This window comes from Trichogramma pretiosum, unplaced genomic scaffold, assembly GCF_000599845.2.
Source record: "Trichogramma pretiosum strain Unisexual culture from Peru unplaced genomic scaffold, Tpre_2.0 scaffold37, whole genome shotgun sequence".
Classification (NCBI taxonomy): Eukaryota; Metazoa; Arthropoda; class Insecta; order Hymenoptera; family Trichogrammatidae; genus Trichogramma; species Trichogramma pretiosum.
In genome coordinates, this window is record NW_019641622.1 from 560699 (window position 1) to 585553 (window position 24855).

At 39.6% G+C, this 24855-nt stretch overlaps 6 protein-coding genes and 1 pseudogene across 12 annotated transcripts in view; 4 read left to right on the top strand and 3 right to left on the bottom strand.

Moving 5' to 3' along the window:
* The first annotated feature begins 1622 nt into the window (after positions 1-1622).
* Positions 1623-2414, top strand: LOC106656795 (poly(A) ribonuclease pop2-like). The gene has a single exon (XM_014377946.1). The coding sequence runs from the start codon at positions 1623-1625 to the stop codon at positions 2412-2414; it is 792 nt and encodes a 263-aa protein (XP_014233432.1).
* Positions 2415-2803: 389 nt separating this feature from the next.
* LOC106657080 lies at positions 2804-5713 on the bottom strand (annotated as a pseudogene).
* A 197-nt stretch (positions 5714-5910) lies between these two features.
* On the top strand, positions 5911-7236 carry LOC106657085. Its single transcript, XM_014378373.2, has 3 exons — positions 5911-6366; positions 6758-6916; positions 6994-7236. Exons 1-3 carry the CDS (start codon positions 6339-6341, stop codon positions 7047-7049), a joined length of 243 nt encoding a protein of 80 aa, XP_014233859.1. The 5' UTR covers positions 5911-6338; the 3' UTR covers positions 7050-7236.
* Positions 7224-9678, bottom strand: LOC106657081 (ATP-dependent RNA helicase SUV3 homolog, mitochondrial). Its single transcript, XM_014378366.2, has one exon. It carries the CDS (start codon positions 9508-9510, stop codon positions 7237-7239), a length of 2274 nt encoding a protein of 757 aa, XP_014233852.1. The 5' UTR covers positions 9511-9678; the 3' UTR covers positions 7224-7236.
* A 155-nt stretch (positions 9679-9833) lies between these two features.
* On the top strand, positions 9834-11292 carry LOC106657084 (craniofacial development protein 1). The gene is made up of 3 exons (XM_014378372.2): positions 9834-9997; positions 10254-10635; positions 10704-11292. The coding sequence occupies exons 2-3, from the start codon at positions 10296-10298 to the stop codon at positions 11198-11200; spliced, it is 837 nt and encodes a 278-aa protein (XP_014233858.1). The 5' UTR covers positions 9834-9997; positions 10254-10295; the 3' UTR covers positions 11201-11292.
* A 417-nt stretch (positions 11293-11709) lies between these two features.
* LOC106656999 (nuclear transcription factor Y subunit B-3) lies at positions 11710-13327 on the bottom strand. The gene is made up of 2 exons (XM_014378228.2): positions 12982-13327; positions 11710-12889 (listed from the first exon to the last, which is right to left on the bottom strand). The coding sequence occupies exons 1-2, from the start codon at positions 13091-13093 to the stop codon at positions 12285-12287; spliced, it is 717 nt and encodes a 238-aa protein (XP_014233714.1). The 5' UTR covers positions 13094-13327; the 3' UTR covers positions 11710-12284.
* Positions 13328-13524: 197 nt separating this feature from the next.
* The window catches only part of LOC106657087 (F-actin-monooxygenase Mical), an 83520-nt gene continuing 72189 nt past the window's right edge, over positions 13525-24855 (top strand). For all 7 annotated transcript variants that reach the window (XM_023458957.1, XM_023458959.1, XM_023458953.1 and 4 more), the window contains exon 1: positions 13525-14531. The gene's annotated coding sequence lies outside the window, so the exon portion shown is untranslated. The remainder of the gene's footprint in view (positions 14532-24855) is intronic.

Consider the following 24855-nt stretch of genomic DNA (forward strand, 5'->3'; position numbering starts at 1 on the left):
TACAGATTGCATTATAAACAATTTTACCTACATAAAAATTATGTTACATCATTCTGTAGGTTATTACCTTTAAAATGAGACGTCCAGGAGCTCGATCGCACTAATACGAGCAAAGTTACAGAGGTTGAAAGGTGAAAAAAGACGTATTTTACACTAATTATTGCATAACTTTTTTTCTAGTGGACGGATTTTCAATTAATTTAATGGAATTTCTTTGTTTTTCAAAGATGAATAAAATAAAAACAAATTGTTTTAATCTATCTTCAATATTTTTCAAGATATGGCTGTTTAAACAATTAATTTGTTTATAACAAAAAATTGACCAGGATTTCGGCCTGGCGACCTTCAAATTCGGTTTCAGCGACCCAAAAAACATAGAAATCCGTCAACTCGCCGAGGGGATCTCGTAAGTCCACTCAAATGTCACCAGCGCCCGGACTATTATACTAGGCCGATTTTCTAAATTCATTAGTGAAAGTCAATCAGTCTAGTTAAAACCATTGGCTTGGAGACATCAACGGATAATTCAAACGCACGTGTTTCTTACATTTTGACGAGTAACCATTCGTGTACAAGTGTAGTGTTTTGAAAAATCAAAGGTAAGTTTTCATTTTGCGACCTAAAAATTACATTAGTTTCCTCTCGGTAGCATGAAAATGTCACTTTAGGGCCGCTGATGTATGTAAAACTGTATGTAAAATATATGGCCGATTCTCTGTGAAATCGAATGGCCAAAAAATTTTTTTTTCTGCAAATATGAAAAACTTGCTGTTCCCGATGTCAGAAATGTCCCCAAATTTTATTAGAATTTTTGGGACCATCTATCACTCTTTTTCAGAGGCCCAAAGATGGCCATTTTAGGGTTTTTTTGAAATTCATGAAAAATCACCACAACAAAGACAACGTGGTAACAGAAGACGACGAGATATGCGTTACATAAAGATGATAAACTCTTACGCGCGGCCAGAATTCGTCCGAAAATACCGTTTTTGGAGGTGCATACTTGCCGAAAAATTTAGTTAACTTTGAAGTCAATTTTCTCCATGAAATTTCATTTTTTCGAAAAACTGATACCACCATTGGAAATAACAGACAAAAATCTATCGGATACCATGTGCACAATATCTTTTCAGTCATAATTTCCCCAGCCACGGCGAGTTAGAAAAGTTGCGATACATTAAAAAATGCCCCACGCAAACCCACTATTACGTGGGATAGGCACCTATTACTGTGCCTGTCCATATTACTGGATTTTAACATGTAATCAAATGTTCAGTAATAGGGAATTGAAGGTTATGTCTTGGGCACAGTAATAAGTGTTTTACTCTACATGGAATTATAACAAGCCGCGCAAGACTTGGGAGTCCGGTGATGGACTCTGTGCTCGCCCTTATAAAAATTTCCTATATGATCTCGCGAAATTCCTACAGGAGTCCTATAGGATTCCAATAGAAATTTCGCGGGATCCTATTGGAAATTTTTATGAGGGCGAGCGGTACGGCATGGCTAAGAGCCGACTATTCAGAATACTTTATGAGATACGTGCCAACTTTTTAAGCAATGAAAGAATCAATTAAGTTTTTGGTATGCTTGATAAAAACCTCTCAATTCATTTTCAGAAAATGCTACCACCGGGTCTACTAACTATTACGGAAGTTTGGGATGCTAATTTGGAATCGGCGATCGAAGACATGAGAAACGCCTTGGAAATCACTTCGTTCATTGCTTTTGATGTGGAGTTCCCAGGAGCTCTCTTAAAGAAAAGGCAATTTTTATTCAATCATCCCCAAGAAGCTGAATGGGACTACATAAATAATACTTTGAAACACACGCAGCCAATACAATTCGGCTTTGCTTTTTATGGATTGGATAATGAAGGCCAGACTCAACACATCAACACATGGCAGGTCAATTTCAGATTTGACGAACAAAAAGACGTCTCAAATCCAGAGAGCATTAAATTTTTGAAGGAGCATGGATTTGATTTTAATAAGTTTCTGGAACACGGAGTACAAATTAGCGATTTTCAACAATTATTTGTAAATGCTGGCATTCTAGGATCGCCGAAAATAACTTGGGTATTTTTTCACGGCAATTTCGACATTGCCTATTTGCTCAAGGTATGCACGAATCAATGGTTCAACGATGTAGATTCGTATTTAGATACTATTTCGAAGTGCCTTCCGTTTAGTATTGACGTCAAGGTACTAATAGAGAGATATGTCATAGTTGAATCAAGAGGATTACAAAAGTTGGCCACCGAGTTAAACGTACAAATTTGTAAAATGAAAAATGCAGCACATCATGCCGGATTTGATGCGCAAGTCACATTTTCATGTTACGAGAATATTTGTCACCGGGCATACTTGCCTCCCGAAGTCTTTGGGCAATTTTTGTATTTAAACATTTATTAGAAATTCAATGTAATTAATACATTCAATGTACATAATGTAATTCATAAGGTGTAAATTACCATCAAACCAGTATTGTAATAAAATGTATGTTTTTTATATTAAAAATATGATCATGTGTAAAAATGTGTTTGAATGTTTTTGTATTTCACACCTCCCATGTTATTGGTGATTAAAATTAGTTTTTGTGTATTTATATACTTTCTAAATTACAAATAACTTTAAAAAATGCATGCAACTGTATTGAAATCTGAGATCAGTTTATTAAATTATTTCGTAGTTATAGGTTGATATCTCCAATAAGTTACTATAAAAACTAACATTTTTAGGTAAATAATAATTTTCAAAATAATTGAAGTTTTTTTTTATTAAAATTTTCAATAAAAAAAATATACATTCTTAAAAATCGCATTGAAATAAAAAAATTCATTGATATTGCTTTGAGATGTGACAAATGTTATAAAACTTAATTTTTATCAAATTTGATTTAAGCATGATTCAAAAGAAAACTTATCGTTTTCTCGCAACTACTGTGCCAGTTTTATGTTGGGCATCTGGATGATTTAACAGCTCTCGAGGGCATGTTGAAACTGGACTTGCTTGAACAATTTGTTTTAATTCATAAAAGAGAGAACTGTCATCCTTCGTACAGAATGATATGGCAATACCAGTTTTACCAGCACGACCAGTTCTCCCAATACGATGAGTGTAATCTGATATAGTTCTTGCCATATCATAATTAATAACCATTGATACATCTTTTATGTCAATACCACGGCCAGCAACATCTGTAGCAATCAAAATTTTTTTACTTTCCCCTTTCAGAGAAGCAAGAGCATACTCTCTTTGTTCTTGTGTTTTTCCACCATGAAGCGTACATACATCTTCTATACCAGACTTTTCAAGTTCCTTTGCAACAAAATCTGTAGTTCTCTTTTCATTAACAAAAATAATAATTGGTGGTTTAATCTCTCGGCGAAGAATTTCTTTGAGTTTTTTTAGTTTATGATCGTCATGCAAAATGTGAATGATTTGTTCTACCCGATCGGTTGGTTTTCCTATGCTTCCAATGTTCACCTCAGCTGGTCTTCTAAGATAAGCTCTAGCTAATCTTGTAACATCCGGTGGCATTGTAGCTGTAAACATCACAGTTTGTCTAAATTTCTTATTTGTATTGTAATTCGCTAGAAGTTTGTCTTTATCTTCAGCATCTTCAGAGTCAGGTTTGCGATTACTAACTGGCATATATTCTAGAATTGTTTTGATATCAGATTCAAAATTCATATCTATCATTCGATCTGCTTCATCAAGAACAACATAAGTACATTGATTTAGTACTAAGTATCTATTTTCAAGTAAATCGATTAATCTTCCAGGTGTTGCAATTACAATCTCACAACCCATGTTTGATTTAAATCCTTGATCTTCTCGAGATAATCCACCAACAACAAGTACTGTTCTAATTCCTAACGGTTTTCCAAACTTATTTGCCTCTTCTTCAATTTGCTGAGCCAATTCTCGTGTAGGAGCTAAAATAATACTGTATGGGCCTTGCTCTGCTTCTTTATTTCTTTCTATTTTTGGGAGGCTAGTTATCCAAAAAAGAAGTGGAAGTAGATAAGCTAATGTTTTACCTGATCCAGTTTCAGCAACACCAATAATATCACGATTTTCTAAGCCAATTGGAATAGCTTGTCTTTGAATAGGAGTGAGATCTGTATAACCAGCTTTGTCTATTATGCGCAAAATATCATGAGGAAAGCCAGATTCCTTCCATGATCTTATAGGATTTGGAATTTTAGAACCTTTAATAGTAATATCATAGTCTTCTCTAAAAATTCGCCAATCTCTTTCAGTCATTTCATTTAGGGCTTTTTCTGACCAATGACGATCATCCCACATCTGCTTATCTTCCTTTTTTTGTACTTTTATTAAATGTACTTTTTCTTGTTCTTTTTCACCTTCTGTTCTTCTTTTATCTAATAATTTGTCATAAAATTTACTTTGATCACGCTTTTGAACTTTCACATCTATTCCAGCCAATTTTCCTCTACCAAGAAATTGTACATGATGTCTTTCTTTATAAATATCATTATAATCTATGGATGTATCTTCAGATGCATCCCAATCAAATACAAACTTTCTATCATTTAATCTTCGAACTCTCTTTTTTTCTTTTCCCAATCCCAGATATTGTTTCTGAATAGCTTCCATTACTTTTTCATCACAATTTTCTTTGAATCTCATTTCACATGATTTTTGATTTTCTCTACTTTTCCAATTTTGATTATGAGATGGATGATATCTGTCATTATTTTCATTTTTTTTCTTTTCTTCTTGTTGTTTTTTAACTTCATTAACTTCATTTTGACGTTTTTCCAAAGCTAGAGCTGCTCGCTCTTGTTTAGAAATAAATTTAGGTTTAGCCAAAGCCTCTTCTTCTGCTTTTTTTTTAGCCAATAATTCTATCAAACTGAGCGGTACCCTTTTAACAGATGCATCAATACCAACTTTTTCAGCTTCATGAGAGATTTTAGGTTTTATTTTATCGTCATTAGCTATGAAATTGGTTCTGTAAATTTTCTCTTCTTTGCTTTTATCCTTATTATGCTCTATTTCTTCGTAATCGACCCTTTTTCTGTACTTTGACCTGTCTGCATCTTTTCCCCGTACACGATCATCACTTCTGGATCTGTCTCTTTGGCCAGATCTAGAGCGTTTTCTGTTATTTTTACTGTCTCTGGACCGATTTCTTGAACGCCTACGTTCTCTACAAGCTCTATCCCTTTCACGTTCTTGGGATCTACTCCTATGATTCGCTTTTTTATCATGACTTTTATCCATTTTCTGAACTAATGAATCTCACGAGTTAAAGACACTGAAAACACTGAATCTAATTTTATAAGACTATTAGCAGCAATAATCAACACTGAATCAATATTGACACTTGATCAACACTTATTAAACACTCAAATACTTGCTGACCAATTTCGTCTCTCAGGACAGTCGTTAAATTGCGTTACTTACGTGCACGTGTCGCCTCTGAAGTCTGAGGTCTCGTCACACATATACTGCAGTTCTTTCTACTCTACGTATTAATGAAAAACTAATCTAAACACGACACCAAATAGTTGCCAGTCTGACTAGTTATTACTCAGAAGGTGGGTTGCTCCACTCCCACGTGGGCGACGTGGTCCAAAATCAATTGTAATGGGAATGGAAAATAAGGCTAAGGTTTATTTTATAGAGTTGCAATCGCGTTAGACTTAGCAATTTAGCAGTCGAAAAATTACTGGCGACTGACGCGCTGCACGTTGCAGCATGGACAGCTATGTGAACTGTGAACATCAGTGATCAGAGACTGAACTAAACTGACAGTGACAAGACAATTATTTGCTTACACGTAATGTGACTTTTATTTTCATTTTTTAAGGCATATTATGCACATTATCCTCACATTGTTGGTACAATTAATAATAAGATAAGGACTCCTAGCTTTGAGAGGTTTCAGCTTTTATTGTTATATGAATTAATAATTATGCAATTTTAATATTTTATGCATGATTAAAGTTGCGTACAATGTAACAAATATACAGACTTCACAACTTTGGAGTATAAACGAAAAAAGCAACCTTATTGACTTCCCAAGTTAAGCCTTACTTTTTCTTATTATCCTTAGCGATTTTTTTAAATAAAAGATGGAAAAGTTTTTTAAAGTAGGCTTCATTAATAAGTTTCCTACAATATCGACTAGCAGCAGAAGTGACAACTTCAGAATGGTATCGATCAGTTGGTGAAATGAGCTAAATCCAACCTCAATTCGTCTGCTACATCAAGAAAGATTGCGAAGAAATTTATTTATTTTGATATTCTACCAACGTTTTTCGCCTGGATCATCTGGTGTTTGGAGAATTAAAATACTTCGACATGTCCGCTGCATACAAAGTTTCAACATGTACGTTATTTGATGCATTTAAAAATCCACTTGACAAAAAATCTTTAAGATGTTATTGTTGTCATAATAAGCATATTTCTCTACATTTTCTATGATATTAGGTTTAAAAAGATCAAACATTTTATAAACATGACTAAAACATATAATAAATGAATTTTTACTTTACGTTGTACGTTTTTATCTACAAAAATTATGTGAAAATTGCTAAAATTAGTTGACAATGCCTTTTACTTACTGTTTACATAACATTTTGTTTTCTATTTGCACTGGTTCTGAAATCAAATTTCAAAAAAAAATTGAACAAAATTATTAAATTTAAAACTTTGAATTGCATATCATGATGTATTATTGAGTTTTTAGTACATATTATTGTTTTGTTTGATCCCTGTAGTTACCAAAATACAAAGCCTGTGGAGGCAAGGTTGGATAGAAATACCTGAAGTCATGGCATCAAGTGGTCTTGCTCTTCTTGGAATTACTTTGTCCATTGGTTCATATTTATACCAAGATCCAAAAGGATGGAATTTGAGATATTTAAATAAAGAATTAAGTGAGTGCATTAATAATTTAATTTACTTATCTGAATAAGAAGGAAAATAATGAATTGTATTTAATTTTAATTTTTAGTTTTGAGACCAGATGATCCACGAGTCCCAAGGATTAAGAAAACTGGGGTCAACTAATAGCAATTAAACAGTTGTTGATATTTTTATTAAATAATGTAGATGAATAAACCATTAATTAGTTCAATATATTACAATTTATTTAAATATTTATATATTTACAAACAATGGGCTAAAATTTTTTTTTTTCAAAATAGGCTCAGTTGAATTGTCCAAATGTCAATAAAAATTTCAAGATAAAATATCACTATTTTGGTTTTCTTGCAAACTTCCGTCTTAATCTGTAGTCATTTTGGATAGAATTTTTAGATTTTTGTTTTGGCATGTGGTCTTGTGTATTTTGGCTCCACTCTTTTTGCAGTTCATGTAACATACTTGGTGTAAGTAATCCCTGTGACAATAATCTTTCAGTCAATTTTCCTTCTTTTAGAGGTAAGTTATTGCCATTATTATTATTGTTATTATTTTGGGAATTGAAATGATAAGGATTTGTCTCATCAGTCACTGAACTAATATAACTTGGAGCACTGAAATCACCACCTTTGAGAAGTTGCGTTATATGGAGTATACTTTTTTGAATAATTGCATCCAAATCTTTTTGCATTTCTCGAACAGTAGCTGATTCACAAAATACATCAGGAAATCTGTAACCCAGCCAGAGATACAAGTCTAGAACATCAAATACAGCTTCAAGGTGCATTAGTTCTATGAGATTTTTTGGAAAAGCTATAGGCCATCCAATATGATGACACAACCAGCTGTATGTTATTGGTTCATTTTTAGAAAATTGTCTTGCAAACTTCAGAAACATTGAACAAACAAATGGGTACTTCCTATTTATAGGTGCACAGCAAAATACATATCTTGCTCTGAGTGGTAGTGCAACATGTTGAATCATATCAGCTAAATATTTGAAATCATCAACATTACACATAAAATACATGGAATCATCCACTGTACATAGTGAAACAAAGATATCCATAAGATTCGATAGAGTTGCTTTTGGTAAATGATATGCATATAATTCTATTTGATCAGCTGTTGGATGCAACCCTGCTTGTGTTATAATTTCTGGCTGTTGACCCAATAAGTATTTCAAAGTTACCAAATCATCTGGTTTAAAAGTAGTGACAAAGCCTTGCTCCCATTGAGTTCCATATCTTCCTGCCCTTCCTGCTATTTGTAATGCTGTAGAAACTGATATAGTATCCATCTCTCGCTCTCCTTTTTTATTAATAGATGGTTTGATCATAGAATAGAATATTATCCTTCTTATATGTAAATTCAGTCCCATTCCTATGGCATCAGTAGCAACTAATATTTTACAAGAACTATTTGGATCATTGAATTTTGCTGCTTGCGCAAGTTTAGTAGCAGGTGGTAAGCTGCCATATATAACAGCCACTTCTTGGTTTTGCTGTTCAAGATAACGTGACACTGCATAAATATCATTTTTACTAAAACATACTATGCAATCACCCGGTTCGCATTTAGCCAACGAGCAAAGTGCTGTGTCTTCTATTTCCAGTTTTGTCAATCGATTATATTTTCTGACTTCCACTGTTTCACCGGTAGTGCCACACAAAGCTTGCACCAAGTCAATGGCAGCTGATTCACCGCACAGATGTATCTCGGTCGCAGGAACCCCCAGCAAAGCTCTGGTCCATGCCCATCCTCTGCCGGAATCTTGAATCAACTGAATCTCGTCGATTACCGCGACCTCGCATGGATTGTTCAGATCCATCATTTCCACGGTGCAGGCCACATGTTTCGAGCGATTGTCCTCGCCGTTCACCAATTTTCTCTCCTCACCGGTAATCAGATCGCAAGGCGTGCCCTTGCTGTTGCACTTGTTGAACACCTCGGCGGCCAGCAGCTTCAAGGGTCCACAATAAACACCGCTGGACGCACCGATGAATTTCTCCAGGGCGTGATAAGTCTTGCCGCTGTTCGTGGGTCCGGCGTGAAAGATGATCTTTCGATTGATGGACCTCGCGGTGGGATACCAATTGGCCGGCGTCCTCAGATCGCTGATTTTCTTCAGATCGTCGAGACAGTCGATGTGGGGAAAAATTTCTTTGGCGTGACGCATGAAGTAGGGAAATATGTCGGTGATGTTACCGGCGCCCTGTATGATGTCGCTGATCGTGACGTGCAGATCGACCGGCAGCGATTCCGCCTCGACGCAATACTTGCGAAAACTATTGAAGGCCTGCTGCCAGAGATTCTGGTTGAGACCGTACTCGGCGGCCAGCTCCTTGACCTCTCTTCGCTGCACGAAAATGTTCAACGTCTTCAGCAAGTCGGCCTTCTTCAAACTGCTCGTGAGCTCGGCTCCGACGTTGTCGTCCGTGCCCGAGGACGACGACAGCGATCGGATCTGGGTCAGTGGGTACGACGAACTGTCGCTGTCCTTCCAAAATAGCCGACCGCCGTGAAAGACATTGCGCTTTTTGAAACACGAAAACAATAGTTGAGCCCTGCACTGAGTTACGCACTGATATAATCTCGATGATGCCATATCACGATTGTTGTGATTAATTTTTCATGAGTTCGTACGAAAAACAATTATTGGGTCGCGTTATGTAAAAAAAAAAAGAAAAAGAGTTATATCAGTGCAACTCGTACAGTTGCACGCGCGCACGTGTACGAACTGTAAACACGCGAGAAAAAGGCAATCGCCTCGCGCAGACGAAAGAATCGCCTAGGCGCGAGTTCGATCGCTCGAAAGTCTCGAGAGTGTTGCGCGAGATCTGCCTCGTGCTTGCGCAGACGGCAGAGAGCCTCGTGAAGTTGGTTACGGTACTATTTCGCCAGAATTAATGCACACTGCACTGCAGCAAGCGTAGACCAAAGCCTTAGTTACAAACTTGCCGTTCACGAGACTCAACGTGCTGGCGAACACACACTCACACACACAGCCTGACGACACTCCGATTATCATCGTCGAGGGATATTGACTTTATTTATAGACAGACCAGAACGTCGCTTTAAACAATTACAATAAGGTAAGCCGTTTGCCGTACGTAATTAGCTGATCATGACTGCGTAACTAATCACGTTTTCTTGGTACGCAATGTTACGAGCTAATGTAGTATGTGTCCGAGCGAAAAATTTTGCACGAAGGTCCGCCTCGATTGTCAATGGTGGCTGTCGGGTACCCTTACGTGCACATGGCACTTTTTTTAACTTGACTCTTCGTGCATCGAATGACATGGCAAGTCGAATCAATTTTACGTGTCATTGAATGGCGTTACGTTACAGACGCTCGTTGCACGAGAGATCGACCGATTCAATTCCGCAAGGATGGAGGACAAAGAGTACAGCAGCTCGGACAGCGACGACGAGGAGTACGTCCCGAACGAGGAGGCATCCGAGGGCTCGGTGTGCGGCAGCTCCGACGCCGAGGACGAGGTACAGGAGAACGACACGGATGACCAGAAACTCAGCAAGAAGAAGGGTAATCTGAAGAGGAAGTCAAGAGGTGCTGGAGAGAAGATCAGGAAGAAGACGACAAGACTGTCCAGTGCCGATGACAAGGAATCCAGCAATGACGATGAAAAGACAGACAGCAAAAGTGAAATGACTGCGGACGAAGAGAGGGCTAGAAGTGATGCACTGTGGCAGAGTTTCTTAAGCGAGACTGGTAAGAATATATTATAATTAAAATTCAATTGACGCATGAATTTTAAGTAATGTGACAAATTTTTACAGGATCCTCTTCAAAGACAAAAGCAACTAAGACTGAAACAACCCAATCTGTAGATAAGCCACAAACTTCTAACGAATTGCCTACTGATAAAAGTACAAAAGAAATAAGAAGTACAGAAATCACCCCTAAAGTAACTACAAAGAATTCAATTCTAGATGAAATTAGGGCAAATAGAGTGACAAAGCCGCTCACGTCAGTCATTGGAAGCAATAGTAAAAGTATTTCATCGCCACTGATACCTTCAAAAGGCCCAGTTCTAAAGAGGGGTCTTTCTAGTGTCCTGGGCAATCTCAACAAAAAAACCAAGATCAATACGTTAGAACAATCTAAGCTTCAATGGGATAAGTTCAAAGAAGAAAACGATCTTAAAGAAGAATTAACAACTTATAATCGCGGCAAAAATGGGTACTTAGAAAAGCAAGATTTTCTTCAAAGAATCGACTCACGACAGTTCGAAATGGAGAAAGAAATGCGCGCGGCAAAGCGTAAAACGCGATAAATTATTATTTCATTCATGTTGATCATGTAAACTTGAATAATAAGTGACTGTTTTATGTTACAATCTATAGATCTTTTCATACTTATAAGTAATATACGTATGAAAGATGGTTATGGGTTTAAAATTTTTCAAAGTATTACTTTACTTTAATCAAAAGTCAATTCATTGCATCGTATTCAATTCATGTAAATCACTGTTTTTGCCATAAAACTTCCATAATACTAGATTAAAAATGAGTTGTAATATTTGTACTTTTCTAAACAAGCTTGTGATATGAATGTTTAATGTTCCATTAATAGTGAGAAGAACGAATAAGTAAATGCCTACGTTTTATTTAATCTGCATCAATTTATTAATTTTCATGATCAATACAATGAAAAAGACACAGTGTATTTCTTTTCATTTGTATCAAAGCATTTACTTGTTTATTCAATATTTTGTACAAATAAAATTATTTTATACATGTATCATTAATACTCAAGACATTTTTTTACAATAAAAGTTGAAAATAACTTTTTGCAATACGCATTTATATGCCTATTTTTTTTACCAGAATATACCGATAAATATTATACCAACATGATTTCAATAAACAAAACTTTCTTTGTATTCGTACAGTGCTAAGATTATTTCTTTTTCTGTTTTGTGACGCAGTTAATTATTCACTGAAGCAGTTCAGAGATAATCTTAGAGTGTGTATACTTGTGAGTATGTATATTGTTACAATCCAATAGGGTTTTTACAAATAATAAATATAGTTCAAAAGTGTCATTAGTCAGTGAATTTGGCTCATACCTTGAATCTATATGAGTGTCATAAAAACAAAACTCACCTTATTCAGAGAAAAAAGTACATTTAAGTCTTAATTTTTATCTATAAAATAAGTTATAATTATTATTATACAAAAGTACTTAATCGTTAAAAAGCACTTGTTTATATCACCACTGTGTCTTTGAAACGTTAATCACCACCTATTATTATCCTTATTATTACTTGAAAAAAAGCGTTGGCGATCCTTCGCCTTCTCTAGCTTCATCGACATTATTCATTGTTCAAGTTCGTCTATACAGGATCCACTTTAGGGTCACTGATGCAGATGAAACTGCTGAGTGATACCGTCGCCCGTCGTGTAGCTGTAGATGATCGGCGCGTCCGAGGTGGCCGCGTCACCGGCCGACGCGATGGTGAATATCTGATCGTCGTAGGTGACCGACTGCTGGCTCTGATCGGTTTTGATGGCCTGCACTACCGCCGCTGTCGCGCCGCCGCCACTGCCGTCCTCGCCGCCGGCCGGCAGCAGATTGATGGGCGGCACGGGATTGTCGCCCTTGGTCGCCTCCCTGTACTTCTGCAGATAGAGCTTGAGCGGCTCGACATAATTGTCGAAGCCCAGCGTGGTCATGGCAAAGAGTATGTCCTCGCCGTTGATGGTCTTGCGTTTCTCCATGTGGCAGCGGTCGCTCGCCTCCGACGTGATGAACGATATGAACTCGGAGACGCACTCCTGGACGCACTCGCGCGCGTCCTTGGCAATCTTGCCGGCGTCCGGGATGGCGCGCTTCATGATCTTGGCGACGTTGGCGATGGGCAGGAAGCGGTCCTGCTCGCGCAGGGTGCCGCCACCGCCGCTGTGGCCGCCGTGCAGATGGTCCGAGGCGTGATTCGAGTCGTCCGTGTTTTCCGGATCATCTGTCAAAGATTCGAAAAACATCGGTATATCAACGAAGCTGTCAAAGTGTCATTCGCCATTGTATACATACACGAGGCGGTAAAAAACTAACCTTCCATATCGTCGGAATGGATGATGTAGCCGCTGCTGATGTTGTTGCCGGCCAGGAAGGCCGCGGTGCCGAGGGATCCGCTGTCCTCGCCGCTCTCCCCGCTGTTCTCCATGCTGGCGATCGGTGGCTTTAAGTACGTCACTTTTGGGATTCGACACGCGCGCGCTTGCAAATTATATGCTTACGACGCACTACTTATATATTTTGTTTGTTTATATATGCGTGCGTGCGGGAGTGAGATATAACGGAGTTATACACGATCAGCTGTTGCTGCTGCTGCTGCTGCTTGTGCAGACGCGACGCGACTGTGTTCTCTCCCGCAATATCGCGCACACAACAACAAGTGCACGGAAATTCGGAGTTTGGTCGCGCGAACGTCAATAAAGCAGTTCTCTCGGCTCGAACGATTCCCCGCGAGATGTCGCTAGTCGTTCGCTAGCGCGAGCGAAATTCTGCAATTCGCGCGCGTATATGTGTGTATGTGTTATATACATAGCGGGTGGCGCACACCGCTAGTCGCTCTCTCTCTCTCTCCGCGAAGTATAATACGCGAAAGACTCTTATACTCCGGAGCTGCTGCCTGTCTCGCTCCGCGCTCGAATCTCGGAGTTCAGCGCGGTCAGTCCCTACTGGCTCGTCGTCGTGGTTACAGTCTCGCGTGCACAGTACAAGTGCGGTGGTGTGGTGATAGTGCGGAGAGAGAGAGAGAGAGAGAGAGAGAGAAAGATTGAGACACAACTCGCGTGTTGGTGTTATTATGCGTACCGAGAGTAGAGTCGTTGTTTATACATAAATCGTCAGTTTATGTATAGATAGAAAATTAATATTGCAAACGTCTCTCGCTGCAGTTGATTCAACTTACATAGTTGGCTCGTTTTCGCGCGCTCGGCGCGGCCTCACGACAATATATAATCATCGAAAAATATATAAACGTGGTGTGGCCAAAAGGGTGCGACGAGTGTTTTGTTGTTATTGTTGTTATATATATATTTGTTTTTGTTTGTTGTCGCTCGTCGACGGTGCGTGAAGCGTGTGTATATAGTTCGTAGTGTGCGCGCGCGTGTGTGTGTACTGGTGCCGAAATAATCCATTGAGCAAAGCACGAATTTTTATTATTTACTATACGTATGCATAGCAAGCAGCAACAACTACACGCGCTGTAAATCGTTGTAAATCGACGACGTACGCGTGGAATGCACATAATATATGTATAGGAGGATACGTACATATACATATTATATACATATACGTGTAATTGAGGAAAAGAGCTCTGCAGCTGCACACGGAGAGTAATATCTATCGAGGGATACGTATTATTTCTGTACACATCGATATATGTATACGCGAGCGCGAGTGCAGGATACATAAGTATAAGTTCTGGTGCTCTGCTGCTGCTGCTCGTAAAGGATATATACACACACGCATACGTGCACTCACACACGTACGCTCGCAATCCGTCAAGGATACGTATAAAAGTGCTGCTGCTGCTGCTACTTTAGCAAAAGGGGAGGCGCCTAGGAGATTCTATACATAAGCTGCCGCTGCGAAATGTGAGTTTGCAATGTTGTATATTTTATATGTGTAGCCTTTTCTGCTGTTGTATTCGTATACGTGTGTTCACGTTCGCGATATATACAAAAGGTATATATGCGTACGAAAGCACGAGATGTTCAAAGTCCAGGAAGTTTTCTGTACGAGGAATATAACGCGAAGCCCGCTGTCAATCGTAGCAGTAGGATGTACTACACTACTACATACCGATGGCACAACACCCATAGCATATACAGACAGACAGACACAAGCGGAGAGCAGAGCGACACACTGACGCAGAGACGAAGAAGGCGCCCAGCGCGCAAAATGTGAGGTTAATTATGCGGTTTTGTTTACGTCCGTGTACACTACTGCTATATGTAGCTGGAGTTTTCGCGCTCTTCGCGGATCTCTCTGGCGCTCTCTTTTTTCACCTGTACCTACTCTTGACGATCGTCTCGCTTCGTAGGTACTTTTTTGAGTTCCGCGTACGATCGTCCTCGAGACGAGTGCTGCTGCACGCGGGGGGTCAAGAATTCGGAGTCGTGCAATATATGTACGCCACGAGCAGCGCACCCGCACACACACACACACACATACTTACACAAAGCACAAATATTAACTCGTGCGTCTCCGGGGGATTCATCGTATTATTATAGATAATGCATTTGCGAGATACGCCAGGTATATCGGTCTCACGAGAACAAAAAAAAACATTTCATCTTTCTTCTTCGCGCTGTGCACGAGCAACGTATACTCGTGTTATTCGTGTATGTATATGTGTGCGAGTGCAAAATTCCGTGTGCTGCGCTGCACTGTAATATACTACACCTCGCGCGCGCCACGCGCTGCGTCAAACTCGCTCGGCTCTGCAGTCGCGATCGCGCGACGTATATATAATACGCGTGTGCAATTGCGACGATGATGAATATATCGTTAAAGTATATATCGTACGAATGTAGCATGCTAAGACTGCGCGTGTGCCCGCGAGGACGGTCGAGTCGTTGCTTGCCTGCTACATATATATATATAATAACAAAATGCAACGTTTCCTTTCCGTGCAGAATTTTTCCGAGTGCGTGTGCAGCAGTATATGTCGTGGACGCAGAAAATGGAGCCTGTGTGTGCCCCGTGCCGTGCGTGTATGCAATGCAACGCACTCGCGCACACACACACGGGGCGCACGCGTATTCTATACACATGCACACACACACACACACACACACACACACACACACATTTATAAACGGATGTTCGCGCGCATGGCGAGAGTTGTGAAGAGAGAGAGAGAGAAAGACGACGTTTTACTCTCTGAGGCGCGCGTGCCGCTGCTCCTAAACCTCTTCTATATACGTGTATTATAATACGAAGCCAAGGACGTGTATGTGTTGTAACGTGTATATTATAATAAATATGTTAAAGCAGCGATGCAAGTTTTGTAATAATAATAACAAGACGATAGCGATGTTGCTGCTGCTGCATGAGTATATTATATTCGTGGAAATGTTCGCTTCGAAGAAAATCACACGAGAGCTGCTAACAAGTGGAGAAGAGTGAAAAAAAAGTCGTTGATAATTTCCTCCGTACATAAATGCGATACAGGATTCGTGCGTTCAATTACAAAGCCGTTGAAAAGGTTTCGAATTCGAAACTCCTCTGCGCGTGCAAAAAAAGCTCTAACGAGCTTATCATTTTGCGATAAAAGTGCGTTTTTCTTTTCATTGAGAAATCGCCTCGGTCGGTGCACGACGAGCTAAGCGTATATGTATACACAACCGCGAACGAGCTTATAATATCAAAAGTATATAACCGATCGATTTGACCCCCCTCGAAAAAAAGGCGCGCTCGTCTCGGTCTTTGGAAAACACGCGATTACGCTTATGTGATATGCTTATGAGTATACGACTCTCTTTTTGGAGAGAATCGGAAAAGAAAATATTTACGTATATGTATGTATACGCCGTCTGGCAGTTGCCATCGCAGTGTTTATAGGCACATTGATCAGCTGTTCGAGTCATATGCATACACGCGATTTATTGGGATTATACATTCTCTCGTATTTTTAAAATAATTGTCATTGGAAATCCCGTATACGCGGTATAGCTAGGTGCTGGGAGCTGTCCCGAATGCGCGCGTGCTCGGATATCGTGAATACAACATTTTTGGGTTTAATTTATCGATCGTAATGACGGGAAATTCGAAAAAACTAAAACGAGGTATTACACCCGGCTGCATGCGTTGCGTGTGTATATCTTCGATCCACGTCCTTATCTGTTTTAGATATTATACACACACGCGCACATCGAGATGCGTGCGCGCGGATGCTCGATCGAATAAAATAAGCTGCGAGATACATCGAGACACGAGAGAAGAGAAGAGAGAAAAAAAACCTAAAAATACTCGCATGACTCGTTAGCGCTTCTCTCTTTCTCTTTCTCTCTCGTTTCTCGATACCCAAATAAGAGGATCTGCACACGAGCTTAGCAGCAGAGTACGAGCTTAGCAGTGCGATACACATAAGCAGACGAATTCACTCTCTCTCTCCCTTCTCGGCTTTTTGGACGAGCGAGAGAGACTCCTCCTTTATTTTTAGATCAAACTCGGCTCTCGTACGTTATGTAGCATGTGCTGCTGCTGCATGGCTAAACTCTGCGCCGGGCCGACACACACACACACATACGTACTAACACGGATTCGCGAGCTCAGCAACGACACACGACAACGTGTTCCGACTTTTTTGTATCATGTCTCTCTCTCTCTGTCTTTCTTTTTGCTCGTTCGCGAAGCATGTAAGTGCCGTGAAAAGAAAACGAGATCGGTATACACACACAAATACCCATTCGAATGGTGTAGGAAAAAAAAATAAGAAAAAATTACAGTCTATCTATCGACCCACTGTAATTTCATTATGTAAGCCGGGGCAATTCAGTTCTACAGCTCCTGTCCGTATAAAACAAATTTAAATGAAAATATAATTTTGGTATTTTCGTCATTATATCACACTGGATAATAAAAAAAAAAAAAATTAATTCCACGCCGCGAGCTGCCTTGGCTCGCGCGCGCAAAGAGTCATCGTAAACTGTAAAATTACGACGATCGCTCGCGCTTAATTACTCAATACGCGATTCGGCTTATCTAATTTTTGTGTTCGTTGCGTCGATCCAGAAAGAGAGAGAGAGACGAAATAAGGAGAGTAGCTACACACAAATTTCAAATACAAATTCGACTCGTTTTTTTTTTGTGATAATATCGAGAGAGTATGTAGTTCTTGCAGGCACGTCGCGTGGTGCTGCAATAGGCTAAGGAGCGATAGAGTACCTATTCGTGTCACGCTTGCTTCACATATAATAATGCTCTGTACTATGTAGCTGTGTGTGCGCGCGCTCGCGAGTAAGTCATGTGCTTCGGCTTTGAAAATGTGAAAGCGACGATTATTATATTATTATATATGCGCTCGAATTTTCGGTTATTACTCGCGAGAGCATTACGATCTCCTTGGCCGGCATAAAAATTCGAAAAATCGATATGACACATAAAATAATTTTGTGAGTTTGTTTGGTGTTTTTTTTTTTGCTTCATCGATGACGATCATCATCGCGCATTATCGTAAACATTGCGCGCGGTATATACCCAAAAAATTACGAGTGATAGGCTGCGTACGTTTATTTAAAAAAAAAATTCGTCTTATCTCGTCGTCGAATGGCTTCGTGAGCATATTAGTATTGCACATTCGATATGGCCCACGAGCGAGGCTCTTCGTATAACAATGCAGCAAAACGCACGTTACATTATTACGTCGCTCACTTTTTATTCTCTCGATACTACTAGTCTCTCTCTTTATCACTACTGTCCGTATCTAATCCTCTCCTCTCCCAATTGACCGCGGCCGGAGTTTGCGTGCCTTTTTTTTTTTTATTCGACAGAGAAAGATTATCTCGCGCACTTCAAAGCTCGGTTTCTTAACTAAGCGGCTGCTACATTGATAACGTTTATATACCACCGTGCGCTCGTGTGCAAACACTAATCTGCACTTTATTATAGCTGTCAATGAGACTACTCTTTTTTTGTTTTAAATTTTTTTTTATTTGAGCTCGCTAAAGCCGAGTAGTTTATTGAATGACCTCTTGCTCGTGGCTTGCTTTCTGCCGTTCGCCGTCGCCGACAACGGTATATTTCGCGCTGTCTATTCGCGCGTACGACACCTTGCACACAACGACTGCGACCGACATAAAATTGAAAAAAAAAATGTTCACGCACCGACACCGATAGAGAGTATCTATATACAGTGTAAATGATGTATAACCATGTAAACACAATCTGTATATAAATGTATATTACGCGAACGAATATGGAAATTTTTATGGGAGCGGTTGAGAGCGACAGGGTTCATGTGGGGCCCGGTATAATACGTATAATTACAACACACGTGCAGGAGAAACATCGTACATATGCATGCGTACGCTGCGTTTTATGCGACTGCGTGGGCTCTCCTCTGCATTTTTTTTCTCTCTTTTTTTTAATAATGTTTCACCGGACACCGTATATACAATATAATGAAATGCGAAGCCTGATGCTCAATACTTCGCAGAGCGAGGAAAGAGAAAGAGATAGATATTTTTATATCGGCTTCGGTATTTCCGAGAGAGAAAAAAATAAATAAAAATGTTCCCGAACGCACGCAGGGATATTTAGGTTCTATTTAGAGCTCGACGTTATACGGTGTGCCTTGGACGCGCGTGCCACACCGCCGCTGCCGCTGCTGCTGCTGCGTGTCAGTAAAAAGTCAAAGCAGAAACTACCTTCTTCTCCTCGAATCGCGTGAGAGAGAGAGAGAGAGACGAAGAGGAATTATTTCGTGCAAAAATGTTGCACCCGCGTTCTGACCGAGAGCCGTTGTTGGCTGCTGCTCTAGGTGTGTAATGTAACATAACATTGAATTAATTAAAACTGTCATCGAGTCGTATGGCAGCAGCAGCAGAGCTCGAGGTGTGGCATCGACGACACAGCAATTTGCACTGATGAGCGAGCGCAGCATCACTGCCGTTTCTAACGAATCCAATCGGCGTAAATAAAAAAGCTGCCAAAATTGAACGATTTTTTCATCGTCCGGTAAAACCCAAGTCGCTGCTTTTAATAATAGAAGACAAAAGCTGTACCGGTGCACGACACTAATCGATACACATTGCCAAGTATGTATCGGACATTGATTTCTGTATGCACCAGCCATGCGCGTGTAGCACGCCAATGATAAATAATCATCGTAATGAAGTCGATAATTATCGTTAGCTAATAATATAAGTAATAGCTATATGTGTGTGTGTGGCGTTGCAACAATTACCATGTGCAACGGCGCGCCGCGCAGATATGATTTTCACACTTTCTATGCCTGCACTTTGCATATATGGCCCCTGGCGCAGAACGCATATACATATAAATGTATTCGCTCGCAAATACTCAGCTGCAGGTATATATAATACACATAAGTACGAGACACAAACGCAGAAAGAAAGAGAGAGAGAGAGACAGAACAAATCGATTTATTCAAATGTCTTAATTTCTACATGGAATGCTGTTTTACGCGCGCCGCCGCCGCTGCCGTGGCGGTACGTATCAAGATTGACCGTATATGCGTATAAATAAATGCATTACCTATATACGCACAAACACCCAACGCCTGCTGCTGCTGCTGCTGCTGCTTATCCCGGGTGTACATCAAAAACAGATATCAATCTCGACGCGGCTGTATATAACATAATAACATAATAATATATTTATTGCATAACGATTGTCTGGGCGCTGCTGCGTGCTGCACGCGGCTGCGAATTGCTTGTGCGTGTGCGTATATGTGTATAAGCAAAAGGCAGAAATATATAAACAATAAATATTCTGCTTAGTGTCGAGGCTGCTGATCGATGCTTTATTAATTCTAGACGAGTCTCTCTCTCTCTCGTCTCGCGCGCCCGATCGGGCTCTACGCGTATTACAATATTATTCGAATAAATATAAAAGCTCTTGCTTATGTCCCCGTGTTTGTGTGTGCGGACGCGTGTGGTTGCTGCTGTTCCAACGCATTGCCGAGGTATATAACCTTCGGCTTGTTTTTGCAGATAATATTATTGTATATCTATACTACGATTTGCCAACTATAACGGTGCATTGAAAAAAAAAAGTAAAAAAGAAAATTATATCAACGCCGAGAGAGATGACTAATAAACATCGCGATTGCGGCGTTATAGATCCGATAATAATATAAGGAGCGAGAGAGAGAGAGAGAAGGCAAAAAAAAGCACGAGTCGAAGCACGTGCGCTGAATTACGCGATAAAGGTAATACACGTACTTATATAAAATATACGTTGCATTGTATGCTTATAAATGTCGCCGTTCGTCACGTTTTCTCTCGTTAAATGGATTTTTAGCCAACGAGAGCCGAGAAAAAGATACATCGAGCGTGTAGGATTTTTTTTATTCTCGAACGTTGAGACTAATGCGTACGACTCATACAGCGATATAAAGTATTTTTTTCTTTATTCCGCGCGCCGAGAGTTTTGATTGAAATACGTAATTCTGGATTTTGATGGATTAGTCATACAACTCGAGAGCGAGTTTTACGATCGCATCGACATCTCATTACCGAGAATGAAAATAAAAGTCGCGATTGAAAGAAAAAAAAATCGAAAGTGTACGTAATATCTCGTGTACGCGCAAATATAATATCAACGGCTCGATCCGCGCTGCCAATAAAAACACGATATTATGTAAATAAGATCGTTCTATATCGTGCGCGTATTTTTATATGACAAATCGACGAGTAGTGGCGCCTATGGTATTGTAGTTTTCCTTGGACCGTTGCGTTCGCGTGTGTGTTACGGATGTGCGAGTACCCGCGATTTTTCGAGTTTTACTCGACGTGAATACGACACGACGAGTTCGATTCGAGTTCGAGATGCGTCAGAAAAATTCTGAGTTTTTAGGTATTCGACTTTTTCTTGAGTACTCGCGCTTTTTTGAATATCCTCTGATAAAAAAGGTTCAATATCAATAATATGAACAAAAAATTACCATTTAAATGTTTTAAGATACATTACAATTAATTGGTGTGTTTTTTGCAATTTTTCTGTTTTACTTACGTTACAAATATAAAGCCCATTTTAAATGAACTCAAAATAACAATTTTATTATATTGGACAATTTTAAATAGTTTTCAACCACTTTGAATACGATTATATCACTTAAAGCATTCACCGCTAGATGGCGAGTACCTTTATATGTACAAACCTGCAAGTGGCGAAGTAAAAATATTTGTATAAGTCAAACCCACAGAATTATGATCCATGGATGTATCAAAATTGTTGCATTTCTAATAACTAACGAATTAAGCGACGCCGATTGTAATCTTGAGTACGATCCATTCGGTAATGAGAAGATAAAGTAAGGGTCACCTACTACTATTGTCCCTACTTTCCCGTATCGACATTTTCTTCCCATAACCCACACTGAAAAAAATTTTATACCCAAATCCAGCGAAAATGGCTAGCTGGATCAGCAAAAGATATTTTGCTGCCACGGCAAAATAATTTTGCCGTGGGAGCAAAAAATTTTTGTCGCGGCAGCTAAATGATTTTGCTGGGACAGCAAAAGGTTTCATCGTGGCAGCAAAATATCTTTTGCTGATCCAGCTGTCCACTTTCGCTGAATAGACTTGGGCACAAGGACACTCGTATGACGAGTCGACTTGCTTTGAAAATTCAATGCACGGCAGAGATACATATATATGTATGTGTGTGAGTAGCAAAGAGCAACGAACATCGCCGCGAGCCGTCCAAAGCAACTTTTTAGAACGAGTTCTAAATTTGTAGTGGACACTGAACATCGAACAGTCGGAGTCGTTGTCACACTCCTATACACATGTGTGATGTTACTGGCCGACGCCCGACAAGCCTGCTGCTGCGGCACACACACACACACACACACACACAGACACCATGTCGACCTATAGCTCGCTGACGCGGCACAGGCGCGATTTCGGCCTACATGTATGCCGCCGCTGCTGCTGCTGCTGCTGCTGTCACACACGAACTCGGACACGATGTCAACCTACTAACAGGCCGCTGCTGCTGCCACACACACGAACACAGACACCATATTGACCTGCAGCTCGCTGATGCGTCCACAGACTGTCAAGTTAGGCTTCGGGTGGCTATTATAATGATAAAACATGTGCGACGGGTTCAAATGTGCTCGTATACATCATTCGAGAGTGGATCGCGCGATATGCCACAAGTGTAATGTAACAATACAGGACACACGACACATAACCCATTCAATTCGAAATGCTGAGATGGACGAGCCAGAGAGTAAACGTCAGTTTCTTTACAAGAGGACCGTGTACTATCTGAAATTGTCGGATGCCTGTGTCAAAGTGCTTAGGTAATTATGCAGGCGCGTTATCTGATGGTGTTTGTTTGGTTATGATGACGTTTTTTGTAAGCCTTGTTTGTTTGTTTTCGTTTTGCGCAGTGAATGCTGGCTGCTGTACCAGATCAAAAAGTCCACCTCACTGGTTCGATTGATTTTGCCCACGAAAACTCTAAATTTGTAGAATACTCAAGCCCACTATATCTACATCCATGATCTGGGATTTCAAGGTATTAAACCCGAAAATAAAAAACAATAGGTGACATTTGAAAGGAACTGAAAGTATGATGACAAGTATCCCCTACACGCTTCCTTTTTGCTTCACAGATATCTCTATGTTCAATCATTTTGATGATTTGGAAAAATTCGTTCAAGAAAAGCCAAAAAATATATCCTACATAGTGACCAAATGACAACCAAAAATTAAAAGCCTTAATTGAATTCTCCTATTTTTATGAAGCATTTGAAAGGTGAGATTCAAAAGGTCAAGATTTTTCAATCTATTCAGATGAAAAATTCAAGAATACTTTAATTTCAGATTGGCATTATAATACTTTTGCTCAACAGCTGAATTAACTGCAGTTGCATTGGCAAGAACTACACAAGCCAATTTAAGGTTTCTTTTCCAAAGCTGCCATATTCCTTTGACAATCACAGCGTATATAAAAAGTCTATGTTTTTAAGAGAATATTTTCTTTATGGTACTACGTTTTAAATAATCCTAGTGTTGTATTATTGGCAGGATTGATTGTGTTGATATATATATATCCTACAACAATCCTGCCAATAATACAACACTAGGATTATTTAAAACGTAGTACCATAAAGAAAATATTCTCTTAAAAACATAGACTTTTTATATACGCTGTGATTGTCAAAGGAATATGGCAGCTTTGGAAAAGAAACCTTAAATTGGCTTGTGTAGTTCTTGCCAATGCAACTGCAGTTAATTCAGCTGTTGAGCAAAAGTATTATAATGCCAATCTGAAATTAAAGTATTCTTGAATTTTTCATCTGAATAGATTGAAAAATCTTGACCTTTTGAATCTCACCTTTCAAATGCTTCATAAAAATAGGAGAATTCAATTAAGGCTTTTAATTTTTGGTTGTCATTTGGTCACTATGTAGGATATATTTTTTGGCTTTTCTTGAACGAATTTTTCCAAATCATCAAAATGATTGAACATAGAGATATCTGTGAAGCAAAAAGGAAGCGTGTAGGGGATACTTGTCATCATACTTTCAGTTCCTTTCAAATGTCACCTATTGTTTTTTATTTTCGGGTTTAATACCTTGAAATCCCAGATCATGGATGTAGATATAGTGGGCTTGAGTATTCTACAAATTTAGAGTTTTCGTGGGCAAAATCAATCGAACCAGTGAGGTGGACTTTTTGATCTGGTACAGCAGCCAGCATTCACTGCGCAAAACGAAAACAAACAAACAAGGCTTACAAAAAACGTCATCATAACCAAACAAACACCATCAGATAACGCGCCTGCATAATTACCTAAGCACTTTGACACAGGCATCCGACAATTTCAGATAGTACACGGTCCTCTTGTAAAGAAACTGACGTTTACTCTCTGGCTCGTCCATCTCAGCATTTCGAATTGAATGGGTTATGTGTCGTGTGTCCTGTATTGTTACATTACACTTGTGGCATATCGCGCGATCCACTCTCGAATGATGTATACGAGCACATTTGAACCCGTCGCACATGTTTTATCATTATAATAGCCACCCGAAGCCTAACTTGACAGTCTGTGGACGCATCAGCGAGCTGCAGGTCAATATGGTGTCTGTGTTCGTGTGTGTGGCAGCAGCAGCGGCCTGTTAGTAGGTTGACATCGTGTCCGAGTTCGTGTGTGACAGCAGCAGCAGCAGCAGCAGCGGCGGCATACATGTAGGCCGAAATCGCGCCTGTG

Bases quoted from the DNA above. Each gene is read 5' to 3' on its own strand.
- LOC106656795 (XM_014377946.1), top strand. From the start codon at position 1,623: ATGCTACCACCGGGTCTACTAACTATTACGGAAGTTTGGGATGCTAAT.
- LOC106657085 (XM_014378373.2), top strand. From the start codon at position 6,339: ATGTCCGCTGCATACAAAGTTTCAACAT. The intron at 6,367-6,757 runs GTACGTTATTTG...TGATCCCTGTAG, and splicing joins TGCATACAAAGTTTCAACAT to TTACCAAAATACAAAGCCTG. The intron at 6,917-6,993 runs GTGAGTGCATTA...TTTAATTTTTAG, and splicing joins ATATTTAAATAAAGAATTAA to TTTTGAGACCAGATGATCCA.
- LOC106657081 (XM_014378366.2), bottom strand. From the start codon at position 9,510: ATGGCATCATCGAGATTATATCAGTGCGTAACTCAGTGCAGGGCTCAA.
- LOC106657084 (XM_014378372.2), top strand. From the start codon at position 10,296: ATGGAGGACAAAGAGTACAGCAGCTCGGACAGCGACGACGAGGAGTAC. The intron at 10,636-10,703 runs GTAAGAATATAT...AAATTTTTACAG, and splicing joins GAGTTTCTTAAGCGAGACTG to GATCCTCTTCAAAGACAAAA.
- LOC106656999 (XM_014378228.2), bottom strand. From the start codon at position 13,093: ATGGAGAACAGCGGGGAGAGCGGCGAGGACAGCGGATCCCTCGGCACC. The intron at 12,890-12,981 runs GTTAGTTTTTTA...AATCTTTGACAG, and splicing joins CCATTCCGACGATATGGAAG to ATGATCCGGAAAACACGGAC.